General features: G+C 44.7%; 1 protein-coding gene across 16 annotated transcripts in view; it reads left to right on the top strand.

The window, feature by feature from the left end:
* atp2b2 (ATPase plasma membrane Ca2+ transporting 2) overlaps window positions 1–18,972 on the top strand; it is a 1,245,322-nt gene extending 1,226,350 nt beyond the window's left edge. For 8 of the 16 annotated variants that reach the window (XM_072472614.1, XM_072472624.1, XM_072472623.1 and 5 more), the window contains 2 exons: window positions 3,620–3,706; window positions 16,335–18,972. In XM_072472614.1, the coding sequence (XP_072328715.1) occupies window positions 3,620–3,706; window positions 16,335–16,646 (399 nt within the window). In that variant the 3' untranslated portion in view covers window positions 16,647–18,972. Of the gene's footprint in view, window positions 1–3,619; window positions 3,798–3,960; window positions 4,013–16,334 lie in introns of all 16 variants that reach the window. The other 8 variants (XM_072472622.1, XM_072472620.1, XM_072472629.1 and 5 more) reach the window with 3 other exon arrangements.
* The last annotated feature ends 7,759 nt before the right edge of the window (window positions 18,973–26,731 follow it).

The following is a 26,731-nucleotide window of genomic DNA, read 5'->3' as shown; positions in this document are numbered from 1 at the left end:
CCGGCGCCGTCCACCCCTGGTCGCTGGCGGCGGGAACTCTGCGGGAACGCTGGGGGGGGGGGGGGTGGCCTGTGGGGGGGGGGGGGGGGGGGAGTGGGGCTCCTTCACCGGGGTGGCCTCCGATTGGGTCTGCCTCGCGATCGGGGCCCACCGATCGGCAGGCCGGCCTCTCCCCCGCCGGGCCTACTTCCTTCCGCACGCGGCCCCAGAAAACCGGCTCCATGTTGGTGAGGGGCCGGCGTGTGTAAGACGCTCCCCGCGCATGTGCAGGATGGCGTGGCCCAACTGTGCATGCGCAGGTTGGGCTGCTCCAACTGTGCATGCGCGGGTTGGCACGGCGCCAAGGACGCTGGAGCGGCGTGAACCGCTCCAGCGCGGTGCTGGCCCCCTGTGGGGGCCAGAATAGGTCGTGTCCAAGCCCTGTTTGCGCCATCGTGAAATGCGACGGCAGTCACGACGGCGCGAACACTTGGCCTCAATATCGGAGAATCGCCCCCAGTATTCTTCATTGAATCTAAAAGTAGTCAATGCTTACTGCACAGTAACAAGATTAATTTTTCCCATGAAGTACCTTTTGATTAATAAGCTGTTTCACACTGGCTGAACTAACAGCATGACATGTACCTGAAGTCTTTTTTGTAATTACTGTTGCTTAACACAATTCTTAGGTTTGTTTAGTATATTTTACTTAGTGCCCATTATTTCTAGGATGAAGTTGGCGCATTTTTCAAAATCAGGGAGTAAAGGTTTGAATCATTGGAATTACTCATAGAGATAGAAAACATATCTGTCCCTTTACCCTCAATTTAATGTTGACCAGCATTTAATATATTCAATGACCACAAGGTGAATACACTCGAAAAAGTCTATTTAGCCCACCTTCACCTGTCTTAAAAAAAGAAAAAAAATCTACCAGCCTTTTTCACGATGCTCTTGACCGGAAACTTGTCTAGCCACATAAATACTGTGGCTGCAAGAGACGGTCAAATGCTTCGAAAACTGCAGTGAGTAACTTGCCTCCTGATTCCCCAAAGCCTGTCCACCATCTACAAGTCACAAGTTTCACAGAATACTCTCCACTTGACTGGATGAGTGAAGCACCAACAACACTCAAGAAGCTCAACACCATCCAGGATAAAGCAGCCTGCTTGATAGTCACCCCACCAACAAATATTCACTCGCACCACCACCGATGAACAGTGGCAGCCGTGTGTACTATCTACAAGATGCACTGCAGGAACTCACGAAGGTTCCTTAGACAGCACCTTCCAAATCCACGACCATTACCAACTAGAAAGACAAGGGTAGCAGATGCATGAAAACACCACCACCTAGAAGTTCCCCTCCAAGCCACTCACCATCCTGACTTGGGAATATATCGGCATTCATTCACTGTCATTGCATCAAAATCCTGGAACTCACTCCCTAACAGCCCGGCGGGTGTACCCATACCACATAGACTGCAGCGGTTCAGGAAGGCAGCTCACAACCACCTTCTCAACGGCATTTAGGGATGGGTCTTGCCAGTGAATCCCACATCTTGGATAGAAATCTTTTAAAACAAATGTTTTGCTTCCACAACTTTTGCTGGAATCCCATTAGAAGTGTTGATCACTCTATGGACCAGATTGCTTTGCAGCCAGAAGTCCTCAGTAAGTTACACCAGCTGTTGGTAGAAGCAGTAGCTTGAAAGATAAGCTGTAGTTCGCCAAAATAAATGTGACCAATTTTGACATTTCAAGCGAGTTCAGCTCGAGTTGAAGACAGCTCAGCCATGGTTTAATGACTGGTGAAATAAGCCCAAGGTGAATCCTATTCCTGGATTCACCCAGATAATACATTTCTGGATAATAATTGGCAAAATACTATCCCTCCGGTCAAGCAATAATTGTCACTTTTCATAAATTGACATTTTGTATTCTAAATTGTTTCAAGTAGATTTCTATAATGTTGCTTTCCAGGGTTTCTAAACATCATATTGCAGTGTTGAAGTTAATTATAGCCCCTCAATCCCTGCTGCAACCCTCAGTCAGGTGGTTTACCAGAATAGCACAAAACTGGAGACTGTGATTACATGTTCTCCAGTTCAGAAAAGCTGATATACTTGCTGCAGCTCTTTATGAAGTATCCTCTTCAAATCTTTAACTATATCGCAAGAATGTTATTTCCTGTGAAAAGTTTGCACTGAAGAAAGATTGAAACCGTGAAATTAACAGGGTTACACATTATTCTGAAGTTACATAACGACTTGGGGGAAGGTTTTGACAGGTTTCTCCTGATCTTCTGTAAGCTTCCTGCTGGAGAACTCCCCACAGATATTGCAGACACCTGTATTTAAGAAGCGTTGAGGACAGCAATAGTATTTAAACTGTCCTTTCTTCATTTATCAAATAAAAAGGAGAATTTCTACTTTGCGTAATTTATCTAGTCTCTAATTCAGCAAGAGCAAATGTTTTTTCAAAATGCTTCCCATTTTTCCCTCTAATTTCCACTCCGCCCCCTCCTGTATTTGGTGACTCATGCTGGATATTGTTGAATGGACAGTTTTTCAAATGGCCTGTCTGCATGGATCTGGATGGTGATTAAATCACAGACGCTCTCACTCCTCACTCCAGCCGGGCATAATGCATACTGATTGAAAGTGGGAATATTGGCAAATTTAAACCCATGCCTGGGAATGCTAAAACAACTATTCACTCCACCTGGGATCAGTTAACTGAGCTTATACATTCTATTAGTGTGAATGTGAAGAAACTTGCTAAGGTGCTATCTCGTGCTGATGGCTGGGTTGCTAACTGATCCAGCTGCACTATTATTGAAGGAACCAATTGTTTTTTGGAATTGATATTCTTATATTAAAATGTGAAATTAAAAGGAAACACATCTCTACCATTGTAGATGTCCAAATTCAGTTCAGCACTTATTCATTTCAACAGCTTTATGGCTGACAAGCAAGAGAGTACAGGTTGGAATCTAATTGTAATGCAATTGTATGGTTAATTTATCTTTACAATCAAATTTGAGCTTCACTTTATCAATATAAACAAAATCAATATTGTAGCTCAGTGTTATTGTAGAGTGATTTTGTTTTCTTTAAGTGCCCGGATGGCTGTGAATAAATAATGATATGGCACAATATTGAAATATATTTTGCCAAAATATGTTCATAAAAAAATGACATTTTTGTCATATTGTTTGTCAAAGGTCTTTTTATAACATTTGATAATCTTGCGCTGTTAGATATGAATTATTCCTCTGGAAGTGATAATGTGGATTATTCCCATCTGATTCAAGTATTTTATGCGAGAAGTGAAAATATATATTGTTTTAATATTGTGCATGACAACATAGGCTAATTAAAGTGGTTAATTATTTCATTTGTGCTCTTATTAAAATTTGGAAGACACAAGATATTTCCATGTTGGCTAACTTTGGGTTTTTGTTGATTCGTCAGCGTACGTTTGTTTAAGTTTGCCATTATTTTACTGCAAAGTTATCAAAGTATTGGGACCTGTATGTTTTTGCTAATTGAATCATGTTTGTGTATTAGAGGTTCCCAGGCACATTAATCTTGTATCTCCATCTTGAACAAACTTTCTCATTCTCTCCTTCATTGCAGATCGAAGTAGTGAATACATTCAAGAGTGGCACTTCCTTTCAGGGGGCACTAAGGCGGCAGTCATCCGTTACCAGCCAAAATCAAGATGTAACCAATATTTCTAGCCCTACTCACGTATCGTTATCTACTCCCAATGCTCTTTCCTCTCCTACCAGCGCTTCTGCTGCTACTGCTGGGCGTGAGTGTGTATTCTTAATGCACAAGATGATCTTTCACCTCTCCCCACTTTGCTTTTAACTATTTGATACTAATCATCTTGTCAGTCTTTTTGTAGAGTTCAGTATTATTTACTCCTTGGCGACCTGTTATGTGTCTGAAGTGAATGTGTTTGTTTTCTCTAGAGGACTAGACAGCCCTAGGCAAAAGGGTCCAGCAGGAGGGAGTGGAATGAAGGTTGTGAGTCTGACCTGAGCCTGCATTGAATGTGAACTGCTTGGGCATATGAGTCTAGATATTAGGTTTAAAAGTGTGTGTAAACTTTCGAGTATAAGCCCACAGAATGCCAAAAAAAACTTTTAATTTTACAGTGTTTCATCTGAACTATACCCATCCTCTTGCTTTTCCTCCCCCTCCCCTTATGTGGCGACTCAGACCAGGCAAACCAACAGCATGACTATGAGCTTGATTTACTTAAACTATTTTTCCTTCCTTGCAAAATCTTAGACAAAGCCATTGTGGTATTCATTGCCGAGGACCCTCCTGAGCCTAGCCTCGCCTCCTTTCTGGGTGACTGAGAAGCAGAAGACGAGAAGGCCCTGGAACATAAGACCGCCACATGATAATGTCATGAAGTCTTGTCCCAAAGTCTTTTGTCAAATTGCAGTACATTTTCTTGTTGTTTGTTTTTCTGTTCTGCCACACCAAAAAAAATTTTTTACTCATTTTTGTCCTGCCTGTGTATTGTCAGTCCTTTTTTCTTAGATTCTAGTTCAAGACACTGCCTAATTTGTAATGCACCATGACTGCCTGGGCAGTTGCTTTCACATGGTTCCCCCACTGTCATTGTTTAACATATTGGAAATATTTTGATGTGACTAAATCTGAGTGATGTGGCAAGAGTTGATTTTAAATTCGCACATTTTTAAGTACTAATCATTTTATTTAAAATATTATCGGCTGTTCCCAGTGGGATAGAGAAAAGCATGCATGCGATGTCGTACTGCATGTTTCATATTCAGAGCCTGGGACAACAGTTCCTTCAAAATTTATTATCTATATTTATGGTTCAATTAAAAATGGATGTTAAGATCGGTACCATCTCTGTTCCTGTAGATGGCAAAGTAGAGCAGGTGATCTGGAATCCCAAGTTCAAACCCAGTCCAAAAATACTAGCCAAATTATTGCTCAGGGTGAACACAAAAATAAGTTGAATTGGATGCCTGTGTTGTCCTTTATGGGAAAAGTTCCATTCTAACGATATTGGTTATTACTATTCTTAATGGAGGAGAAAAATAGAGTTGCCAAATAAATAATCAGTGAAAATCTAAAGATGTCAAGGGTAGAACTCATTTGTTTTGACATTCTGTGAATTATTTTTCCATTAGTAAATTCTGCACCTAATAAATTCCTTGTTCATTTTCAAATGGAAAATGTATTTGTCATACAGATTCGGTTAGTAAATGGCACATTTAAAAAAAAAAGTAAATGGCTTAAATGCCCTAAAACAGATTGGACTATTTAACAATGATGTTCATACGCTGAAAAATAAACAGGTAGCGTAAATATTTTATTGAAAATAATTCCATTCTTTTTCTATTTGCCCAGACTTTGGGTTGATATTGATGTGCACCACTGTCATTCATCATGTGTTGCTGTCAATGGAAATAGGCAACAGGACTTGGAGCGAGCTGTAATTATTACATAGCAAATAGAAAGTTGTCTTCAAAGCTAGCATTCAAAACCAGACGGTTACAAGTTATGATTTATCAAGCTAATGCAATCAAATGTTAAATGGAAGTTCATTTCTTCAATTCGAAAAAATTGATAATCCCACTTCATAAGACTGGCTGCACAGTAATTACTTTCAGTACCTTATTCATTATAAGAACAAAATAAACAGGGATGGGAATAGGTAATACGATCTCTCAAGCCTGCTCTGCCATTCAATAAAGATCATGGCTGATGCCTTAATTACTTCATTTCACTCCTAAATAGTCAACCCCTTATCAGGAGACTCTTGCCCTCCTTTCCCCCGCCCCCTAGTTCTACACTCGCCAGCCAGGACAAACAGTCTCTCAACAACTACCCTGTCAAGCCCTCTCAGAATCTTCTGCGTTTTAATGAGATCAGCTCTTATTACTCTAAACGCCAGAGAGTACAGGCCCATTATATTCATAGGGAAACCCTCTCATCCCAAGAATTAATCAAGTTATCCTTTGTTTCACCACCTCTAAGGCAAGTGTATCCTTCCTTGGTGAGAGACCAGGGGCACGATTCTCCGACCCCCCCACCGGGTCAGAGAATCGCCGGGGGCCGCCGTGAATCCCGCCCCGCTGTGTCCCGAATTCTCTGCCACCGGAGATTCGGCCGGGGGCGGGAATTGCGCCGCGCCGGTCGGCGGAAATCCCCCGGCGATTCTCCGGTCCGCGATGGGCCGAAGTCCCGCCGCTGTCAACCCATGCCAGCCGGCGTGGATTGAACCACCTTTCGAATGGCGGGACAAGGCAGCGCGGGCGGGCTCCGGGGTCCTGGGGGGGGCGCGGGGTGATCTGGCCCCGGAGGGTGCCCCCACGGTGGCCTGGCCCGCGATCGGGGCCTACCGATCAGCGGGCGGGCCTGTGCCGTGGGGCACTCTTTTCCTTCCGCCTTCGCCATGGTCTCCACTATGGAGGAGGCAGAAGAGACCCCCCTCCACTGCGCATGCACGGGGATGCCGTGAGCGGCCGCTGACGCTCCCGCGCATGCGCCGCATGGCAAAGTAATTTCCACGCCAGCTGGTGGGGCACCAAAGGCCTTTCCCGCCAGCTGGTGGGGCTGAAATCAGTCCGGTACGGTCCTAGCCCCTCAAGGTGAGGGCTCGGCTCCCCAAAATGCGAAGAATTCCGCACCTTTGGGGCGGCGCGATGCCGGACTGATTTGCGCCGTTTTTGGTGCCGGTCGGCGGACATCGCGCCGATTGCGGAGAATCCCGCCCCAGAATTGTATGCTAACAGGGGGTGGGATTCTCTGACCCCGGGGCCGGGTCGGAGAATTGCCGGGCCGGGGCGCGATGCCGCCCTGATGCCGGTCCACTGAGTCTCTGGTGACAGAAAAATTGGTTGCATTGGCGCTGGCGCGGCGCCGGTTGGGGGCCTCTCTACGCAGCCCCCCCCCGCCAATTCTCCGCGCGGGATGGGCCGAGTGGCCGCCAAGACAGCCCGAGTCCCGTCGGCGCCGTTCACACCTAGTCTTACCCAGCAGGACCTCGGCGTCCATCCTGCAGGGGGCGGCCTGGTGGGGGGAGGGGGGTTCCGACCCCGGGGGGGGTGGGGGTGGTGGTCTCCACCATGGCCTGGCCTGCGATCGGGGCCTACCGATCGGCGGGGCGGCTTCTGGTGGGGGCCTATTTTACTCTACGCCGGCCCCTGTAGCTCTCCACCATGTTGCATCAGGGCCGGCGTGGAGAAGGAAGCTAGCGCGCATGCGCGAATTCACGCCGGCCGCAGCGCGCATGTGCAGACCCGCAGCGCCCATTTGACGCGACGGCGTTTACGACGGCGTTAACACTTAGCCTCAGGATCAGATAATCCCACCCAGGGCATTTAGAAACGGGAGGCCTGCATTGATTAAAGAGTTTAATGTCATTCACTCGTCCAAACGGGAACGGTACCTCCAGTCTGGAAACAGTCAGTAATGCCAATACACAAGGTGAATATAGGTCCAGATATCCAGGGCGAAATTCTCCGTAATCGGCACGATGTCCGCCGACCGGCGCCAAAAACGGCGCAAATCAGTCCGGCATCACGACGCCCCAAAGGTGCGGAATCCTCCGCATCTTGAGCGGCCAAGCCCGAACCTTGAGGGGCTAGGCCCGCGCTGGACTGATTTCCGCCAACCGACGCGGCGCGATTCCCACCCCCGCCGAATATCCGGTGCTGGAGAATTCGGCAACCGGCAGGGGCGGAATTCACGCCAGCCCCCGGCGATTCTCCGACTCGGCGGGGGGGGGGGGGGGGTCGGAGAATCTCGCCCTCATTTCTTTGGATAGTCAGAGACCGGACATACCCTGGAAGATGCACTAACTTTTTGTGAGTACCTCTCATGGACAGTGTGGGAATTGCCCAGGAAGTTTGAACGTTAGATGGGCAATGTCATGTTTTTATAACGAAATAAATGCACCAATCACTCATAAGGGATCTTATAAACACGTTGAGGATTCATTTTAAAAATTCATTTTACGGGATGTGGGCATCGCTGGCTAAGTCAACATTTATTTAAACTGGGCACATGAGAAAATATATGCAAAGGTAAAAAGCTCGAAGGCATCAGCAATAGCACTGTGTGTGCTGTATCCTGCTCCAGGCTAAAATGAGACTGAGGTTGGATACACTTCTATTCTAGTGATCGGATGTTGCTGCCCCTTAAAGACATATTACAACATCCCTCTTTCCTTATTAAGATATTTTCCCCTTTCCAAATTACAACTATTTAAAATACATGTTCATGTTTAGTTACATGAGTGTATAGAACTGATGAATTTTTGGGTTTCTAAAGCATAGTGGTAATCTACTGTCAAGCCCAGATCTTGTCATAGTAATCTTCCTTGGAGATGTCTTTAATTGCTCATAGTGATCTCTGGGGTTGTCATTCTTTGATGTTGTGCCTGTTTGCATTTGGGACCTTGTCCTCGATGCAGTAGGACTGTTACGTGGTTGAGGTGCTGGGTTGAATCTGATTTGTTTCTGGTTATATCTCACCATTGCAGATTAGTGAGTAATGATTTTATTGGACCTTGGTTCTAAACAAATCCTTGTCACTTCGGCTAGTTGCCCTGTACCTTCTAGTGGGATCCTGGATGCGAACCTGTTGTCCCAATTCCAAACTTGGCAATTCTGAAACCACATTTATATCAAGCACATTGGTCATCTTCTCTTGCAGTTTTCAAAGTTACCCTCTAGTTTCTGAACGAGTAGAATGGGTGAGAGTAGGTAAATTGGTACGCACTGGTCTGCCAAACATGACCTGTGCCGATGATAGAATAGTTGCACTTCAAGGTGTCACTCTCAGATGTAACATTAGTATGTGTAAATCTTGCTTGGCGTATTGATCTTGTTTGGTGTGTCCAGATTTTAGAATTAGGGATTTCACCATGCGAATCATTCAATTAGCTAGGTCATTAGATCTAGGGTAATTGAGGGGAAGAGGTATTGTGATTGATATTCTACTTCTCACACATTTCCTCAAAGGGCTTAGCAATAAATTGTGGCCCTTTATCTGTATTGATCGCTCTAGGCACACCAAGTAAACTGAAAATAACAGTTAGTGGGCGTCATTCTCCGACCCCCGCCGGGTCGGAGAATGGCCGTTGGCCGCCGTGAATCCCGCCCCCGCCGAAGTCTCCGGTACCGGAGATTGGGCGGGGATGAATCGGGCCGCGCCGGTTGGCGGGACCCCCCGCTCAATTCTCCGGCCCGGATGGGCCGAACTCCTGCCCAGAAATTGCCTGTCCCGCCGGCGTAAATCAAAGCTGGTATTTACCGGCGGGACCAGGCGGCGTGGGTGGGCTCCGGGGTCCTGGGGGGGGGGGGGGGGCGCGGGGCGATCTGACCCCGGGGGGTGCCCCCACGGTGGCCTGGCCCGCGAGCGGGGCCCACCGATCCGCGGGCGGGCCTGTGCCGTGGGGGCACTCTTTCCCTTCCGCCTCCGCCACGGCCTCCACCATGGCGGAGGCGGAAGAGACTCTCCCCACTGCGCATGCAAATGCCATTTCCGCCAGCTGGCGGGGCGGAAATCCCTCCGGCGCCGGCCTAGCCCCTCAATGTTGGGGCTCGGCCCCCAAAGATGCGGAGCATTCCGCACCTTGGGCCGGCGCGATGCCCGTCTGATTGGCGCCGTTTTTGGCGCCAGTCGGCGGACATCGCGCCGTTGGGGGAGAATTTCGCCCAGTGTGTGAGATAGTTGTGCTTGATGTATCATGCAAATGTTGAATAATGGTAATTTAGTCAATGATGACGCTGAAGTCAGTGCTATGAAAGAGATTGGATGCGATTTTGGACCCAGGTGTGTATAAATTTCATGTGGAATCTGTGGTCCTTTGTGCTGACTTGGCATATGCTCTCGACATGCCTCACACTTCTCGACATTGACTTCAATGTCATTGTTCATACCCAGCCAAACACTGTCTCTTTTGCAAGTATTCTGATCTGATTTATGCCTATGTGTGAGTGATGAAGTTGTTGATGAACATCAGGTCACAAAAGTTCTGGTTTGATGATCTGCCTGCCTTTCAAAACGACTCGCTGGAAGTTGCCTTGCTCCTCCCTGTTCTTTGAGGAAGTAACAAGGAAGTTAGACAAAGGAGAACCAGTGGACGTGATTTATTTAGATTTCCAGAAGGCCTTTGACTGGTGCTGGGACCACAACTTTTCACAATATACATTTAATGATCTGGAGGAAGGAACTGAAGGCACTGTTGCTAAGTTTGCAGATGATACCAAGATGTGTAGAGGGGCAGGTAGTATTGAGGAAGCAGGCAGGCTGCAGAAGGACTTGGACAGGCTAGGAGAGTGGGCAAAGTAGTGGCAGATGGAATACAATGTGGAAAAGTGTGAGGTTATGCATTTTGTAAGGAGAAATGGAGGCATAGACTATTTTCTAAATGGGAAGATGCTCAGGAAATCAGAAACACAAAGGGACTTGGGAGTCCTTGTTCATGATTCTCTTAAGGTTAACGTTCAGGTTCAGTCGGCAGTTAGGAAGGCAAATGCAATGTTAGCATTCATGTCGAGAGGGCTAGGATACAAGACCGGGGATGTACTTCTGAGGCTATATAAGGCTCTGGTCAGACCCCATTTTGAGTATTGAGAGCAGTTTTGGGCCCCGTATCTAAGGAATGATGTGCTGGCCTTGGAAAGGGTACAGAGGAGGTTCACAAAAATGATCCCTGGAATGAAGAGCTTGTCGTATGAGGAATGGTTGAGGACTCTGGGTCTGTATTCGTTGGAGTTTAGAAGGATGAGGGGGGATCTTATTGAAACTTATAGGATACTGCGTGGCCTGGTTAGAGTGGATGTGGAGAGGATGTTTCCACTTGTCGGAAAGACTAGAAGCAGAGGACACAATCTCAGACTAAAGGGACGGTCCTTTAAAACAGAGATGAGGAGGTATTTCTTCAGCCAGAGGGTGGTGAATTTGTGGAACTCATTGCCGCAGAGTGGAGGCCAAGTCATTGAGTGCCTTTAAGACAGAGATAGATAGGTTTTTGATCAATAAGGGGATCGGGGTTTTGGAGAGAAGGCATGATAATGGGGATGAGAAAAATATCAGCCATGATTGAATGGAGCAGACTCGATGGGCCAAGTGGCCTAATTCTGCTCCTATGTCTTATGGTAAGGTCAGATTAGTCTCACGTGTGTTTGTGGACATGCTGAATTGAATCAGGTGATCCTTCAATGTTGGTTTTTCACAGTTTCTGTAGTATGGACTCTTGTGCCATTTCTTCTTGTGCAACATGTTATCAGATCAATTGATGGACCTGCATTCTCCTGCAAGCATATCATTGCAGCTCTCTTGAAGCTGTTAATTTTGTCAAGACATTCTAGATATTATGATGTTAGGTCATGAACAAAGATGATAGGAATACTTCCTGAAGTTGATTTGCCTTGTGAGTCTTAATGATTCCATGGATTGTCACCAGTTTGAGTTCATGGCATGTCAATAGACCTGCAATCGCTAGGCCTTTGGTCTCTATGATGGAGAACATCTGGGACACCCAGGTGGATTGAGTGTGCTTGCACTCCAGGACTATGGATCCTGCACATGGAATAAGTGAACAGTTGTAGGCTGCACGTTTCGCAGTAGTAGGTTTTGCCGTGGCCCTCCACATCTGTGGATACATGTCCTTTAGAATCCACGGAGGTAGGATGTTGACCCATGCCCCATGTCAATCTTGGTCGATAACAAGTATTTCCCAATAGCTTACCGTGGATAATTTGAATCTTGGCGAACACTTGGATGGTGTGACAGCATCTATATTTCCCATGAGTTTTGTGGTGTGAAATTTATCCCACTCTTTGGGTGGGAATTTCCAGTCATTCCCACTGACGGGGCTTTCCAGAACTCCCTGCCAGGAGTGAAAACGATGGGAAACCCCATTGATGTCAGCGGGATCTTGCCAATGGCAGGCCATCTCCGCCACTGCAAAACGCACTGACGGGGGGGTGGGAAGGAGGGGGTTAAAACCCACCCTTCGTCTCATCGTACACATCATCATCATTTTCTGGATTGTCAATCACTTCATGTTTCTGTTTTTGTTGGGATACCGGATGGTCATCCTTATTGCTTGAAGGCAACCCTTGTGTATGGTCTGTTTGGATCAGTGCATGGCTCTTTGTAACTGCACCAACCTTAGCTGTAGTGCATTGCTGCTGTCAGTGACCTTTCCTGCCGCATACTTTACAGAATTCATGGAAAGCTGGTCATTCCCTTGGTGCATGCAGAAGACCGCACATCTTGATAGGTTTGGGTGTTCTAGTAGGTGCATCAACAATCGAGGTTGTGTTTAGGACCTGGAAACTTCATTGACCTGTGAGGATCACTTTGTACTTAAGTCTCTCCTTGAGTAAATCTTTGATACTATATGTTTCGGACCTGTCCAGCCAGGTCTTTCTGGAATGCTTCCATGGGAGTGAATACAATCACCAACTCAACAATTCTTTTCTCTAGCTCTGTGTTTGGAAAATCATGTATCCCTTTTCTCTGCATCTGTCGGTGAAGAGGTCCACAGATTCTGTAGGCTGTTGTCGAAATGACATGAATAAGGATTTTTGACTGATTCTGAACCCGTCCATATCTTTTGGGGATCCTTTAGCTCTTCTGCTGTTAATCCTCATGTGTTCAGCCTGCGTAGACCTTCATTCCCAATTGCTGGGTGATGTTTTTCTATGGCTTGCTTGTCTGGTTCAGACACAGCTGAATCAAGAAACCATAGACTGTTTAAACATTTTGAATTCAGCAGGGAGGTCAGCTGCATCCTCATTCAAACTGAGGAATTCCGCGGACATTTTGACATAATCTCTTTGACCTTGCTCCATGTTTAAGTCAATTTATAATTCAGCAACAGCTGAAGACGCTCATTATAAACACAATCAAGAGACAAAACAAGACCCGATAGTCCTAGAAATCTAAAGGCGAAAATTAAATTAAATAGGCCTTACTTTGAGGAAGCCACGGAACACCATTACATGGCGAGCTCTCACATGGAAGGAGAAAGCAAGACCGACCAAGAAACATTTGGAGCTGGGATAAGAAGATGAGAGCCGAGGGCTATACATGGCAACAACTGAAGAGTTTGACACAAGACAAGATTAGATGGAGACAATTTGTCCATGGCATATGCTCCGTCAGAGTGAAAGATTTAAGAAGAACACTACTAATCCTCCCCTGCAGCCCTGTGCCCCCCATTATCCGCCAATCACTGAAACTGCCCCTCATGTTGACCTGACAAATCCCCATACCCGACTCGCCGCCCCCGATCCACCCCGACTAGTCCCCAACCCACCTTTCTTCCTACATGCCATCCTACCCACCTACCACCCTACCCTCCATACCAACTTAGTCACCTGTGACCCTACTCCATTACCCCCTCCCCACACTAACCCCTTACCCATGCGATCAGCTTACACACTTAACTTACGTACTTACCTTCTCTCTGTAGCTGCTTCCAAAGCTGTTTTGGGTCATTTTACTTATGCAGCTCGCCATCTTCTTAAGGGCAATCGGGTGGGCATGGTCGAGCCAGCGATGCCCACATCCCATAAATTATTTTTTTTAAATGGCAGAGAGTGTTGTAAATAGAGGGATGTATATTTTCTGCGTATATTTTCTGTGTTGGCTCCCTGTGAGGTTTGCTGCGTTGGGCTTAATGTGAAGGGTCCTCCAGAGTAAAGCTGCCCTGAAATATCGGTGGAAATGTGCATCACTTTGATGAATGAGTTCAGAACTAGGCTTTCCGATTCTGATCAGAAGAGCTGAGCCATTAATTCCAGGATCATCAGTCTACTTAATGCGGCTGCAGTACTTCTTCGTGTCACCTGGATTAAACATCTGCAGGAAAGTCGATGCCTTCTGAAGAGAATCCGGATATGCTGTCCAGAGCTTCTCCAAAGAGTCTGATTGAAATTTGGGAGTACGGAAAAGGTTTGTGGATGTGTTTTGCAAATCATAAGCAGATGCATCAGCGACGACAGATGGTGACTAGAAGTTACTGGAAGCTAACAAAAAGTATTCCAGGTGGTTAAAGGGTATGTCTGAGGGCATAAAGCCTGGTTTGAGGATGGAAAGAAAAATGGGTTAGATGGGTTAAAGTCAGGGTAGGAGTCTGAAATGACTGCATGTCACCACCCACCTTACCCAAAATTACCATGGAACAAATTAGGAGGTGGATTCATTAAGGGTTGCGAGCCTGAAGATGTAAAGGTATGACAGGACATGGAGTATGCAAATGACACTGAAGGAAAGAGGGAGTCTCAACATCTTTTCTCAACGATGAATGATTTGAGGAAAGTGCAGAAATCTAAAAGAAGATTGACGAATGTGAACATTGATATTCAGAAAACAGAAGTAGTAATGATTGTGGAGAAACTAGCTTAATGCGCTTGGGCATTCATGGAGATCACATGAAGGGGAGGAATACATATGGGCATTAGTATTCAGTCAGGACCTCTCTATGGTTCTGAATGCCGGATCCTTATGAAGGTGCTGGAGCAGAAATTGAAGGTGTGTGAAATGATTAGAAGGAACATGCATTAAAGTGAAATGATTGACCTCATACTTCAAAATTCAGAGATTATGGAAATTGGCATTGAGTGGGCAGGGATGTTTGACCACTGCAAGGATACTTTAAGGGATACATCCCTGAAGTGGCTCCATTGTCCACTGGGTGCCTCCTGCTGCGACTGAGTTCTGAGTAGAACAATTGCTATGGGAGTTTGTATCAGACATGCAAAGGACATGTCCTGTGCACCAGCATTGGCTTTGAGTGATTAACACCTTGATGCTGGGCATATTGACTCTAGGAAGGACCCTGCTCTTGGGCCGTCCTTAATGCCATCGGATTTGGAGGATCTTGCAAGGTCACTGTTGGTGCTGCTTTTCCAGTTCTTTGTGATGTCTGCTCCATGTTGTCCATGTCTCCAAAGCATGTGTGGGGATCGCTCCTATCTGCTTCAGAGACTTGGACAACCTACTGATGACTGACATATCACCAATATCGGTTTAAAACTTGATTGGTGCTATCAAATGGTTTGATGTTAAAGCTGTTGAAATTAAGTTGAGAACTGTGGGCCACATTCTGATCAAGTAGACTTTGAGTTTTGTTATTTTAATAATGCAGGTAGTGGTTAAATTCCAAATAACACTGTACATTCAAATTTAACCTGATCAGCTCAACATTGGCTACATAAACATAATGCCCAAGCCACTGCCATGAAGTATTCATAATCAATGTACTTTATAACATTTATCTGCATCATCCCTCTAATCTGCACCAAAGAAAATAACTCCTTTATCGCGTGACATGTTAATGGGACATCATTTGAACCAATCATTTAACTGAAGTCTGTAGAGAGTTATAATTAGGGACTGGATTTCAGTTGAAACTATCAAATTCTACAGGGAGGTGGTTTTTAACCCCAGACTATTAAATTAACATTTTAAAAAGTAGTTTTTACCTTTTTGGCATTGACTGGGATAAAGAAGGATCGTTTTGAGAAACATCACAAACATTAACAAATGTCCAGAAATGGCCATATAGTGACCAGAGTTAGAACATTGGGCCTATACTCGAATGTTTACCCCATTGTGCATGGATTATGCTTGTGAGTGTTTCACATTTAACCAGGCTTTTGAATATGGCTGTCTCTATGCGCCAGATTTTTCCATCTACATGTGTCTTTGTTCTGTGGCATGACTTGTACTTCTGGTGAGTCTAACGACGTGCTTCCTGGCTGCTCCCATCCACATCAGCAAAATGTGAATTCATCTCCCATTTTCCTGTTGTCAGTTCTCCTCATTCTCTGTTCAGTGTTCATCTTCCAACAAGCTATACTTTAATTGTGTACCCATGTAGTCTATGTGTTTATGTGTTGGTCACACTGAATATATGAATACGTGTCTATCTTCCAAATAAGCTGTAAATAAATCGATATTTCACTTTCTTTCCCTTCTACCTACTGCAAGACTTTCACATATGCATGGATAAACATTGCATTAATTTTTTAAGGAACAAAATAACATGGCTTTTACTAGGTTACACTACATTGGATCTTTGCTTATTTAACCAATGCTTTCCATGAGTTCTACAATTGCCTTTTTTCCAGTTTTATTGCAGTTCTCACCGAGCCCCACTGCACGAAACTGAGTCACTTGTGTATGCTTATAAGAAGTCCTAGTGACAGTGGACTTCAGCTCACCACACTGCCTTAAACAATTTCTGCCTCTTCATTGTTTTTAGAATTCCCCTACTGTAGGCACCACTGGAGCTAACCGTCTACTTCTGACCTCTCCTTTTCTATTACAGATTCGCGTCGTGAAGGCATTCCGTAGCTCTCTCTATGAAGGATTAGAGAAACCAGAGTCGAAGTCCTCCATTCACAACTTCATGACTCATCCTGAGTTTAGGATAGATGACTCACAGCCACACATTCCCCTTATCGATGACACTGACATAGAAGAAGACGCTGCCCTTAAGCAAAACTCCAGCCCGCCCTCATCCCCCAACAAGAACAACAATGCTATTGACAGTGGAATCAATCTTACCACTGATACAAGTAAATCAGCTACCTCGTCTAGTCCAGGGAGCCCTCTACATAGCCTGGAAACATCACTCTAGCTGACCAATTTCTGTGCAAAACCAGAACAAAAGAAAACTGCTGGCTGATAAACTGTTCTGATTGTGCTCTTCTATGCTCTGTAGCAAGAAGGGAAACTGCTGGAAGGATGATTTCTTGTTTGGCTGACCCTCCTCAAGATAGAGATCCTGCATGAATGTACATTTCCCAAATTTCACTGGAAGGACCACAACTGAGTGCATCTAAGGCAATTTATCCAATCCACTGATCGTTGACTTTTGAAGTGCTTGTGCAGCATGGACTTAATTGTATAGTTTAAATTAAGAAAAAAAACTTTAAAAATGAAAGTTGCAATGCTCAACTTGCACAGTAGAATTGCACCAATTGAACAGAGGAACTTTATAAGCATTTATTAAATACCTACAAAGTTTATCTTCTTTGTTTCTTGGCATGTTGCCTTGTTTCTGCTTAATGGCTCTTACGACTTTACCTTATTTATGTCCTGAAGAGAATGTAATTTGTTTACAAAACCTGTAGATAACTTTGTTTATTTGTAGGGTATAAGTTCTGCTGACGTAGTACAAGCAGCTCTTCTTGTTGAGTACTTCTGTAATATTGAATTCTAGATGTTTCATTACTACCATGTACTGAATTTGCCTGCTTTTTGTTCAATATTGTAGATATTGCTAGCAGAAACAAAGAAGCCAAAATATAACAGGGAAATATTGTTTAAGTGGTATCCTAATGTTAATTGATCGTGGACAAAAAAATGCAGCATGGCTTCCTTTATTTCCTAGAGTATATCTTTAGGTACTAAAAGTCCTCTGGTTTTTTTTTTCTTTTTTAAATAAATGCTTGAATTTTATTTTGGTCTTTCTCAGACTCGCAAAGGCCAATTTGAAATGTAATTTGATTGAACTGTCTGCTATATATATATATAAACACCTGCTTGTTAAAATAAGATGTTTCAAAATAACTGTAACTATCCAAGCTTGTGATGGGTTTATTAGAGCTGATTGCATATAAGTTATATTTGGCTTTGTCTATATGGGGAAAAGAAAATCAAAGTAGTGTTGAAATCTTGTGATATTGTGTTGATTTTTTTTCCTTTAGTGGCTTATTGGATTTTTAAAAAGAAACTACAGCTTCAGGGCTGTCACGTTTTAGGGGGGAAAAGTAACAAAACAATCTGGGTTGCTTTGTTGTTTTTTTTTTAAAACAACCTTCATAATCTGCACTCTCCAACTATGATGAAACTTTCTGTGAACTATTTAGATGTGCGTTGTGTGGTTTTATCAAGCTTGTCTTCCTGCAGACACCTACTAAATACATTGCAGCATCTCAGCAGTATTCTTTAAATCTACTTACTGTGCTTTCCTAAGGGGAGGCCATTAAAAACTTGTCACAAGAGTGAGACAGAAGTGCTTCAAGACAGTAATAGCCCTGTGTATTTTTTATCCGGGTGGGGTATGGGGGTTGGGGCTAAATATGAAGCAGTGAGCATGAAACAATCTTTGCGTCATGGACAACGAAGAAACTTTTTTTTAAACTTTCACTTTGATTCTGTGACCTGCTGAAGGTCCAGTTGGAAAGATGAAACTTTTAAGAACTGCCTGTGCCCTGCTAAAGAGGAACATATGCCTGTAGTTCTGAGTTCAGGTGTCTCTGAATTTGCCAGTACATCCTGTGTATATAATGAACACATATAAAGTAAGATACATTGAAAGTAAGATGCAGAAAAATCTGGGCTTCTGTGGGCATGTATGAGTGACGTAGCTTTTGTGTAAAATCAAATTAGATGCGATTCCAGCCAGTCACAACTACAGGTCATGCATTTCTTCACGAGCTACAAAGATTTTATTTCTTTTGGCATCTGGTTAGTGCAGGACAGCCTAAAATGAGGAAATTTAAAGGATCAATTTATTAAAGTCATTCTGCAATGCAAATATGCTTGCTTTTACATAATGTATTTATCAGCATGAGTTTTGTGAAAATAATAATAATAAATTACAGCAGTATATTTGGCAATTTGGCCCTGTCTGGGCAATGACGTGTTCATCCATCTGTTTTTATGAATTTTTTACCCAGACAATAATTGTAAATAAAGAACTAAATGTCTCTGTTCATTTAATACTATGCAAAAAGGTTATGCTTTCTGATTGTTATTCCCATATTCTTACAAATGTGTTGCTGGAATGTTTGTGGTTTAAGACGTCAGTAAACCATGTGATGTAAATTATTTTATAGTTTGAAAACCATGAACTGGCTCTTGCTGCTGACTGTCAAATGGTTATATTATCTCGTGGCAGGAGCGCAAGTGAAAACAAACAAAAAAATTAATAAATTCACAGAGCAGCATGAATCATACATGTCTTCACGTCACCCTCCTTGCTTTGTGTCTTCTCTTCAAATATGGGGTGAGTATCAAGACCAACGTTGTTAACCTAATTGGGGAACCGGCTGTTCTGGTGCTACTGTTGAATGTTCCAGAAGGGCTCTGTGCTGATATTATCTGAAACTATACCAGCTCCATAGACATTTACGACATGAAAGGACTCTACGCATTGTATCTTACCCAGAAGGTAATGCATTCAGATACAGTATTCAAATTTAAGAGATGATCAGAATACATATTTTTGAGGCGTTTTGGTTTGATGATGCAATGAGAAAGAGCATACTCTAATCATTTCATATTTAAATTGTTAGAAATCTGGCTGAAACCAGCTGAATGAGTTCCACTGGGTAGCTAACAACTCAGACAGTAAGGGGAATTCTGAGAGCTTATAGTTCCTGCAGCCCAATTATTGTGGGGCAATTGGCTTTAAAATATTTAGGTATGCTGTTGACCGGGGCAGCAAGTCTGGAAGGACAGAAGAGCTAGGTAGGGAACCAACAGCTGGGTTAGCAAGACTATGGGAATGGGAAGTCTGAATCTTGGGTGGAGGATTGGTCGCAGATCGGTGGCAGGTTTGGGGTAGAGTTGTGCACAGATTGAGTCAATCCTGGGGGAGCCAAATCATCAGAGTAGGGAGGGTTGAAACCCATGCCAGACAAAGTAAGCTTGACGGGCTGGCGGAAAGCACTCCTGTTCCTCCTGGCCCACAAGCTGTGCTTACTGTGGGGAGGCGGTAGCGTAGTGGTATTTTCACTGGACTAGTAAACCAGTCTAATGGTGATCATGAAACCATTGCCGATTGTCATAAGAAAAAAACCATCTGGTTCACTAATGTCCTTTCGGGAAGGAAATCTGCCGTCCTCACCCGATCTGGCCTCCATGTGACTCCAGACCCACAGAAATGTGGTTGATTCTTAACTAGGAATGGGCATTAGGAATGGGCATTAAATGCTGGCCCAGCCAGCGACTCCCACGTCCCATAAACAATTTTTTAAAAAAGAGGCACCTACCGTGACCACAAAGCAGCTCTTGCCTCCTTTTATGTATTTTTAAAAATAGCTTAAATATGAGGCACACAGTCCTATTTATTTTTTCACTGAGCAACACTTCTGCGAGAAGGTTGGTTGCCTGCTCATCATTCACCCTCTGTTAAAACTGAAAGTGGGCAGGTTGGAGCCAGGTTTGAGTTTTTTTAAGTGCGCAAATCTTACCTGACCAACAATGGAGCTTAAAATTCTTCTCCTTATTTAACAATGGAAACCATTTTTCGCAGGTACAGTAATCCTCTGCAGTAATTTTGGATAATTCAGTTGTAGGATTGCCATAAGTTATCAGGTCAATTGTAACTGAAAATAAGTTTGCCAAATGTCACGACTTTGGTGGGTTGATTTTTGTGTAAACATCTCTTTCCGCCACAATTGTTGGCGTGAGGACCAATTTATCTTCATGGCTGGGCTTCATCGCATTGAGGAGCTGATCTACCTAAACTAATTGCTTTGTTTATGAAGGCAGCCTGCTAGCTATGAGGGTGATGTATCCAATGATGTCAGCAGCTGCTCCTTGCAGTGGATGGATGAAAAGAGTCAGGAGGATGCAGGGTTAATGGAGTATCTTATTTCAAAGTTGTTGCAATTTGAAGTGCACATCAAACAGCAAAGAATTGAAGTTAAGCAAGCTTTAATGCTTAAAAAGCCCAAAGAATCGAGATAAAATGAGTGCCAACAGGAACTGCCTCTGACATTCCATTTCTGTAGTTAATAATCCCTTGAAGTAATGTTGAAAGTGGCCTCCTCGTGATCTGTGCTAGACTTAATTTGTGACCATGTTAAGGCAATCATGGTGCAAGTGCTAATAATATGAGAATCACATTATGGTTTTAATTTCATCATCTGAAATATATTCAGCAGCTTGTCTTTTTGTTGGTAGGAACACTGGCTGCCTAAATCGGGGGCAAAATCTAACGGCCATGCCGCACTCAACTCTGAGCACGATGCGGCCGGTAAATCTCACGAGAGGCCTCTTGCGAGATTTACCCAGCTTACCATGTCTCGCACGATCTAATGGGACCTTGTGAGCTGTCGCGATCTGGATCTCGCCCATAATGGATGGGACCTGAATTTGCATATTTAAGGGTACAGTTAGGCACACCTGAATATGCACTCACTGGATCTAACCAGTGCCCGGGCTCAAATCCCCTCGCTGAGGAGACCCTAGCTGGGCTCCATTTAGCATTGATCTCCACAAACAGGGACCAGGTGGAATGGCACTTCGTGGCTCTCCCATCTGAATGGAGATCTCCAGGTGGCCAGCCTCTGGTCGGGCACCCTGGCACTGATGATGCCACCTGAGTACCCTTGCACTGCCAGCCTCACATCCTGGCAGTGCCACCTTGGCAGTGCCACCTGGATGCCAGCCAGGCACTGCCTGGGTGCACAGATGACACTTCCAGGCTGGCAGGGGCGATGCCAGGCTGGAAGTACCAAGGTGGCATTTTGCCCACGCCGGGGATCAGGCCCGGGGAGTGTCGTCCCTTACAAGGTGGGGTGCGGAGGTGCTCGAGGACCCCCCAACAGGTAGGTTTTGGTGGGTCCGGGGATCGTGTTGAGAGATCAGAGATTGGGACGCCATTTAAAAAGGCACTCTGATCCCTTCTTGCACCTGCGAGCGGAGCTCCTCAGGGCAGGAAATGAAGGTAAGTGCGGTCTTGGCAGGGCGTTCCCCCGCCGAGGCCTGAAGAAAAGAGTCCCATTCGATAGCAGGATCGTTCCTGGCACTTGACACCCCACTAAACCCGCCCACAATGGGACCTCTTTTTTGTTAAATTGCCCCCATAATATCTAGCAAAAAATCAGAGAAGTTGGACCTTGTGATAGGTTTTATTGCTTGCTATTTTCTACTGCCCCACTTGCAGGTGTCAGGTGGCGGTGGAGTATTCAGCCATATTTTCTACCAACCAATTATCTAGAATTGCTATTGTGTGCAGACTGTGGTTAAGTGTTCTGACGCTTCAAGAGGTCATTTTTCAATCAGACTGTCGATAAGGGAATAAAGCCTTTCGGTTCCAATGGTTGAAGTGAACTTATATTTTAGGTAGAAATCACATTTATTTTGCGTATAAACAAGCCCCGGTGTGTATTGATTAGTTATGCTAATGTGATTACAACAGAACAGTGCAGACAGCCTTCATTTTTAATATAGCGCCATATTAATGAGTTGAATTTATAATATTGTGAGCTCCTTATGCACTGTAAATTCTATGATAATCTATGATTAATCTAGAAAAAAGGTTCGGCACAACATCGTGGGCCGAAGGGCCTGTTCTGTGCTGTATTTTTCTATGTTCTATGTTCATTCTGCATATCTCAGCTCATCACCAATTCAAGCAATTAACTATTTTTTCATATAGTGTTCGGTCTGTAGGAGTTTGACAATAATGGTTCCTGTAACTCCATGGGCTATTAGAATGGAAATAGTTCAGAATTAAAAAATAAATTTAGAAAATGAATTATTGATTTTCATTTTACAAATGCCTATTCTTAATCCCATATTTTACCTTAAACTATAATTCCATTCTCATATATATTTAATCACAATCCTGTTAAGAACTGCATAGATTTTGTGCTGTTTGAAAAGTTTCCTTTTGTGTCACAAGAGGTTGTACTTGAGGAATAAAGAATTAGTTTAAGAGGTAGTGCCTTCATGCTAACATGTCTTTACAGGATGTTGTGCACTGTTACTATACAGACATGACTACTTCCATACCACAATCATTGTAACGGTCCATCCTGTTTATTCTTTTATTTCCTCTTTCTTTTATTTTGCCGTTATCATTTTTGATCCCTGGGCGATTAATGGACATGTATCTTTAAGTCAAGCAGCAGAGAGAATGGGGAATTCAGAAGTTACAGAAGAGAACACTCTGCTAGTTTGAACAGGAGCTTCAGATGTTTCAGCACCAGAGAGATGTGCATAGTTGGTTTGGTTGATTGGCTGGGGGGGGGGGGGGGGGCAATGAGTCGGCCCAAAAGGCCATACTCTGCCCGGTAGCAGGTGGTGGTTGGATCCTGTCGCGGTGGAATGATTTTCAGAGTCCCAAGGAGCTTCAGTTTGACTCCTGGAAGTGCAGGACACATAACTCTTTCTCTCTCCTCCGGGTTTTCTCCAGAAAGGCTATGAGTGCTGTATTCCGGAAGCTGCAGAGAACCCGAATGAATGGATCTACAGGAAAACCATTACAGGCTGCATACCAAGACCAGGACTCTCTCCAGAAAGAACATGTGTTCTGTACTTCTGAAGCTACCAAGGCCTGAATGAATCTACAGTGAAAGCCTCAAACGGAAAGCAAAGTTTGAAGAGGAGTACGGTGCTAAAGAACCACAATCTGAAGCAAAGACTCTTTTTCCTTTTACGCTTTTTTAACCCCTTCCCCTCTGTGCTCGTCTGTCTTGTGAATGTGCGTGTCGAGAGTGCGGCGCAAGTTAAAGAGGGGAATTAGGAATTAGATAATAGTTAACCATTTGTGTTTGCTGCATATTTCATTATAGTTACTGTTATAAATAAACAGTGATTCTGTTTAAACCTACAAACCTGGTGACTGTAATTATTGGGCAGCCATGGTTTTTGTTTGAAGAATTATTGGTTAATTCACTTGTGTTGTGACTCCGGGTCAAGTGAGGCCTGGAATTGACCGCGCAGTAGGCCAGGGTGTCGTAACAGCATCATCATTTTAAACAGCAACTGTAGAGTAAATGTTACAGCTGATGCTTCTTTTTAGGTTCCAGTCCAAGCAATTTTAATTCTTTAAATGATAAAGTTTGCAAGATTTTTGTTAGCTCTCAAGAGGGGTTATTGTGATCCCCTGTGGGCGTAAAGTGATGCTGCTTTTGTATATCATGGAGTAAGCCACAATCTCTTGCTTCTTAATTGGATTAACTGATATGAAAAAGTCACGTGCAACATAACTGTAGTGAAGTTGTTTTAAAAGGTGTTATGCCTGGATCAGCAACAGAACTCTTCCCTTCAACGTCAGACCCTTCTAAGTCAGAGATCTGGCTTTGAAATCCCTGCAGCAAGGTGCAGAATTTGGGTTAACACTTCAGTGCAGCACCAAGGGAATGTTACATTATTGCAGGTGTTGCCTTTCAGTGGACATCAAAAATCATAGAATAGAATCCCTACAGCACAGAAAGGAACCATTCAGCCCATCAAGCCTGCACCGGCCCTATGAAAGAGCATCCTGCCTAGGCCCACTCTCCCGCCGCATCCCAGTAACCCTTCCTAACCTGCACCCTTTTGGACACTAAGCGACAATTTAGCACGGCCAATCCGCCGAACCTGCACACCTTTGGGAAATCAGAGCACCCGGAGGGAACCCATGCAGTCACGGGGAGAATGTGCAAACTCCACACAGAGAGTTACCCAAGGCTGGAATTGAACCCGGGTCCCTGGCGTTCTCAGACAGCAGGGCTAACCACTGTGCTGCAGTATTTGAAGAGCAGACGGTGTCTCCTGCTATCCTGGTCAGCTATTTCCAAACAGATTATCTAATTGCGGATTGTTGGACCTTGATAGGTACTAAATAGTTGCCTACAAAGCAGCAATGACTTTGATGTCAGGAAGCCCTTTAAAGCTAGAGATAATGCAAGATAAATGCAAGTTCTTCCTTTAAATATCTTGGACTCGGTTATCAGTGAATCGCTTTTTCATGCAATAATTTTTAAGCCTACAAACATGTATATGACAGACATGCTTCTTTGAGAGTATGAAAATATATATATACACCATATTATTAAATGCAGAAACAACTGTATATAAAGACCTTTATGAATTGTATTTTTTATTCACTGTCTTTAAGAAATGAAAAGCCTGAGAATATTTTCAACTGAAGACTTAAAAGTGCTGAACCACACGTTAATAATTTTCTGTACCGTTGCTGGCAATGGTGTAGGAGAATGTCACAGATTCAAATAATCGCTTTCTATGTATCAAAATCTCAATTTTATAAAACAAAAGGCAGAAATGTTAAACATTAATGCATTCAGTTAACATGAACTCCCTCAATGCGATTATACTGCAATTACAAATTGATTTTGCACTCGGTTTAACAGAAAGATTTCCACGTGTCATTTTGGGCCCTATTGGCAGGGTGTTTCTCAACGGCCACGTTGGCGAGATCACGGCTCGTATTTAACGGCACTTAGCGCAGGAAATGAGACCCCGGTGAGCTTCTCTCCATTACTAGCGGCCTTGCCGTCTGATCCGCCGGACTCACGCCTCAGCACCTCTTGCCACTAACAAGGGGAGCTGCTTTTAAATGTTCTCTCACACTCACTCCCAGTCAATACACAAGCATGGCAGCACTTAGACCAGTTCCTCACTTTGGGGATGCCGACCTGGACAGGCTTCTGGATGCTGTGACTGAGAGATGGGGCATCCTGTCGCCCCCCCCCCCGAGGGGGTCAGCGGAACAGCAGCTGTTCCACCTGGGCGGCAGTGGTAGCGGCTGTCGGTGCTGGCAGCAGGACCGGGTGGACCTGTGTCCAATATTGGAAGACCAACAACCTCCACCGAGCAGCAAAAGTAAGTTACCACCTCTCTCCTGGCACTGGTTCCGCCTTCCACCCCTCTAATTCCCAAAGACCCCTCCCCCCACAAATCATTGGCTGACACCTCGCACCCTCACCACATCCAGACTTCATGCTTGTCCCTCAGAACCACCCTGCACCCACCAGCTCAACCCCTTCATGTCCAGATGCAGTGCCCACACATGTCACCTGTTATAGACCCCCCCTTATCCATCCAGCAGAAACTCACAATGTCCTCTCTTTGTCTCCGCAGGTGTAGATAGCCCATAATAAATAAGAAAGAGCCCAGACGGGGGGCAGACTACCGGAGATCCGAGACCTCACTGACTATGAGGAATGTGCCCTGGAAATCTCAGGGTTGTCCGAGGAGAGAGCAGTCACTGATAGCAAGGTTGGCCTGCGCTGCAGAGGTGAGGATCCATTGCCCCTTCATCCCACGTGACCTGTCTCAAGTGTTCATGTCGGACAAAATGGTCCTTCCCTCTCACTGACCACATGTCCATTCTCTCACAGGATCTTTATCTGATGGGGCTGGACCATCTGGAGCCGTTCCCCTTCCTGCCACCCAAGAGACCACCTCGGAGAAGAGCTCCGAGAAGACCACTATTACCCCCAACTTCCGCCAGTGCAAATACACACACCTCGGTGGGCAACATTAGTTGGCAAGCTTATGGGGCACATTCTGGTGAGCTCCACAAATATGCTGATACACATCAGCTGGATGCACGAACATTCAAGGGAGTGAGCAGTTGGAGGTCTGCTGGATCCCAGGACTCAGCTGAGTCCCAGTCAGATGCCGAGACCCTGGACACGGTCATCCCAAAGCTGATGAAGATGATAGGACAGAGCCGTGAGATTCAGGAGGAATGTCAGCGACATTCCAGCGAGTGCAAAACCGATTGGAGAAGTCTCAAAGGCTACGGGCGTAGGAGATGATGCTGGCAATGTTTGGCACCAAGGCCAACACTGCTAAGGTGGCGACCACAGTGGAAAGCCTGCAGCACAACATCCATGTCTTGAGTGGTGGTGTCCAAGGTGTGGCTCAGTCTGTGACGACCCTGGCTGATGGCCTCGACATCATGTCCCAGTCGCTGAGGGGTCCTTTGAGCCTGCTCCACCATTCATTATGATCATGGCTGATCATTCA

The sequence above is a fragment of the Scyliorhinus torazame genome, chromosome 13, assembly GCF_047496885.1.
Source record: "Scyliorhinus torazame isolate Kashiwa2021f chromosome 13, sScyTor2.1, whole genome shotgun sequence".
In the NCBI taxonomy this organism is placed as follows: Eukaryota; Metazoa; Chordata; class Chondrichthyes; order Carcharhiniformes; family Scyliorhinidae; genus Scyliorhinus; species Scyliorhinus torazame.
This window is presented reverse-complemented; position numbering and strand designations above follow the sequence as displayed.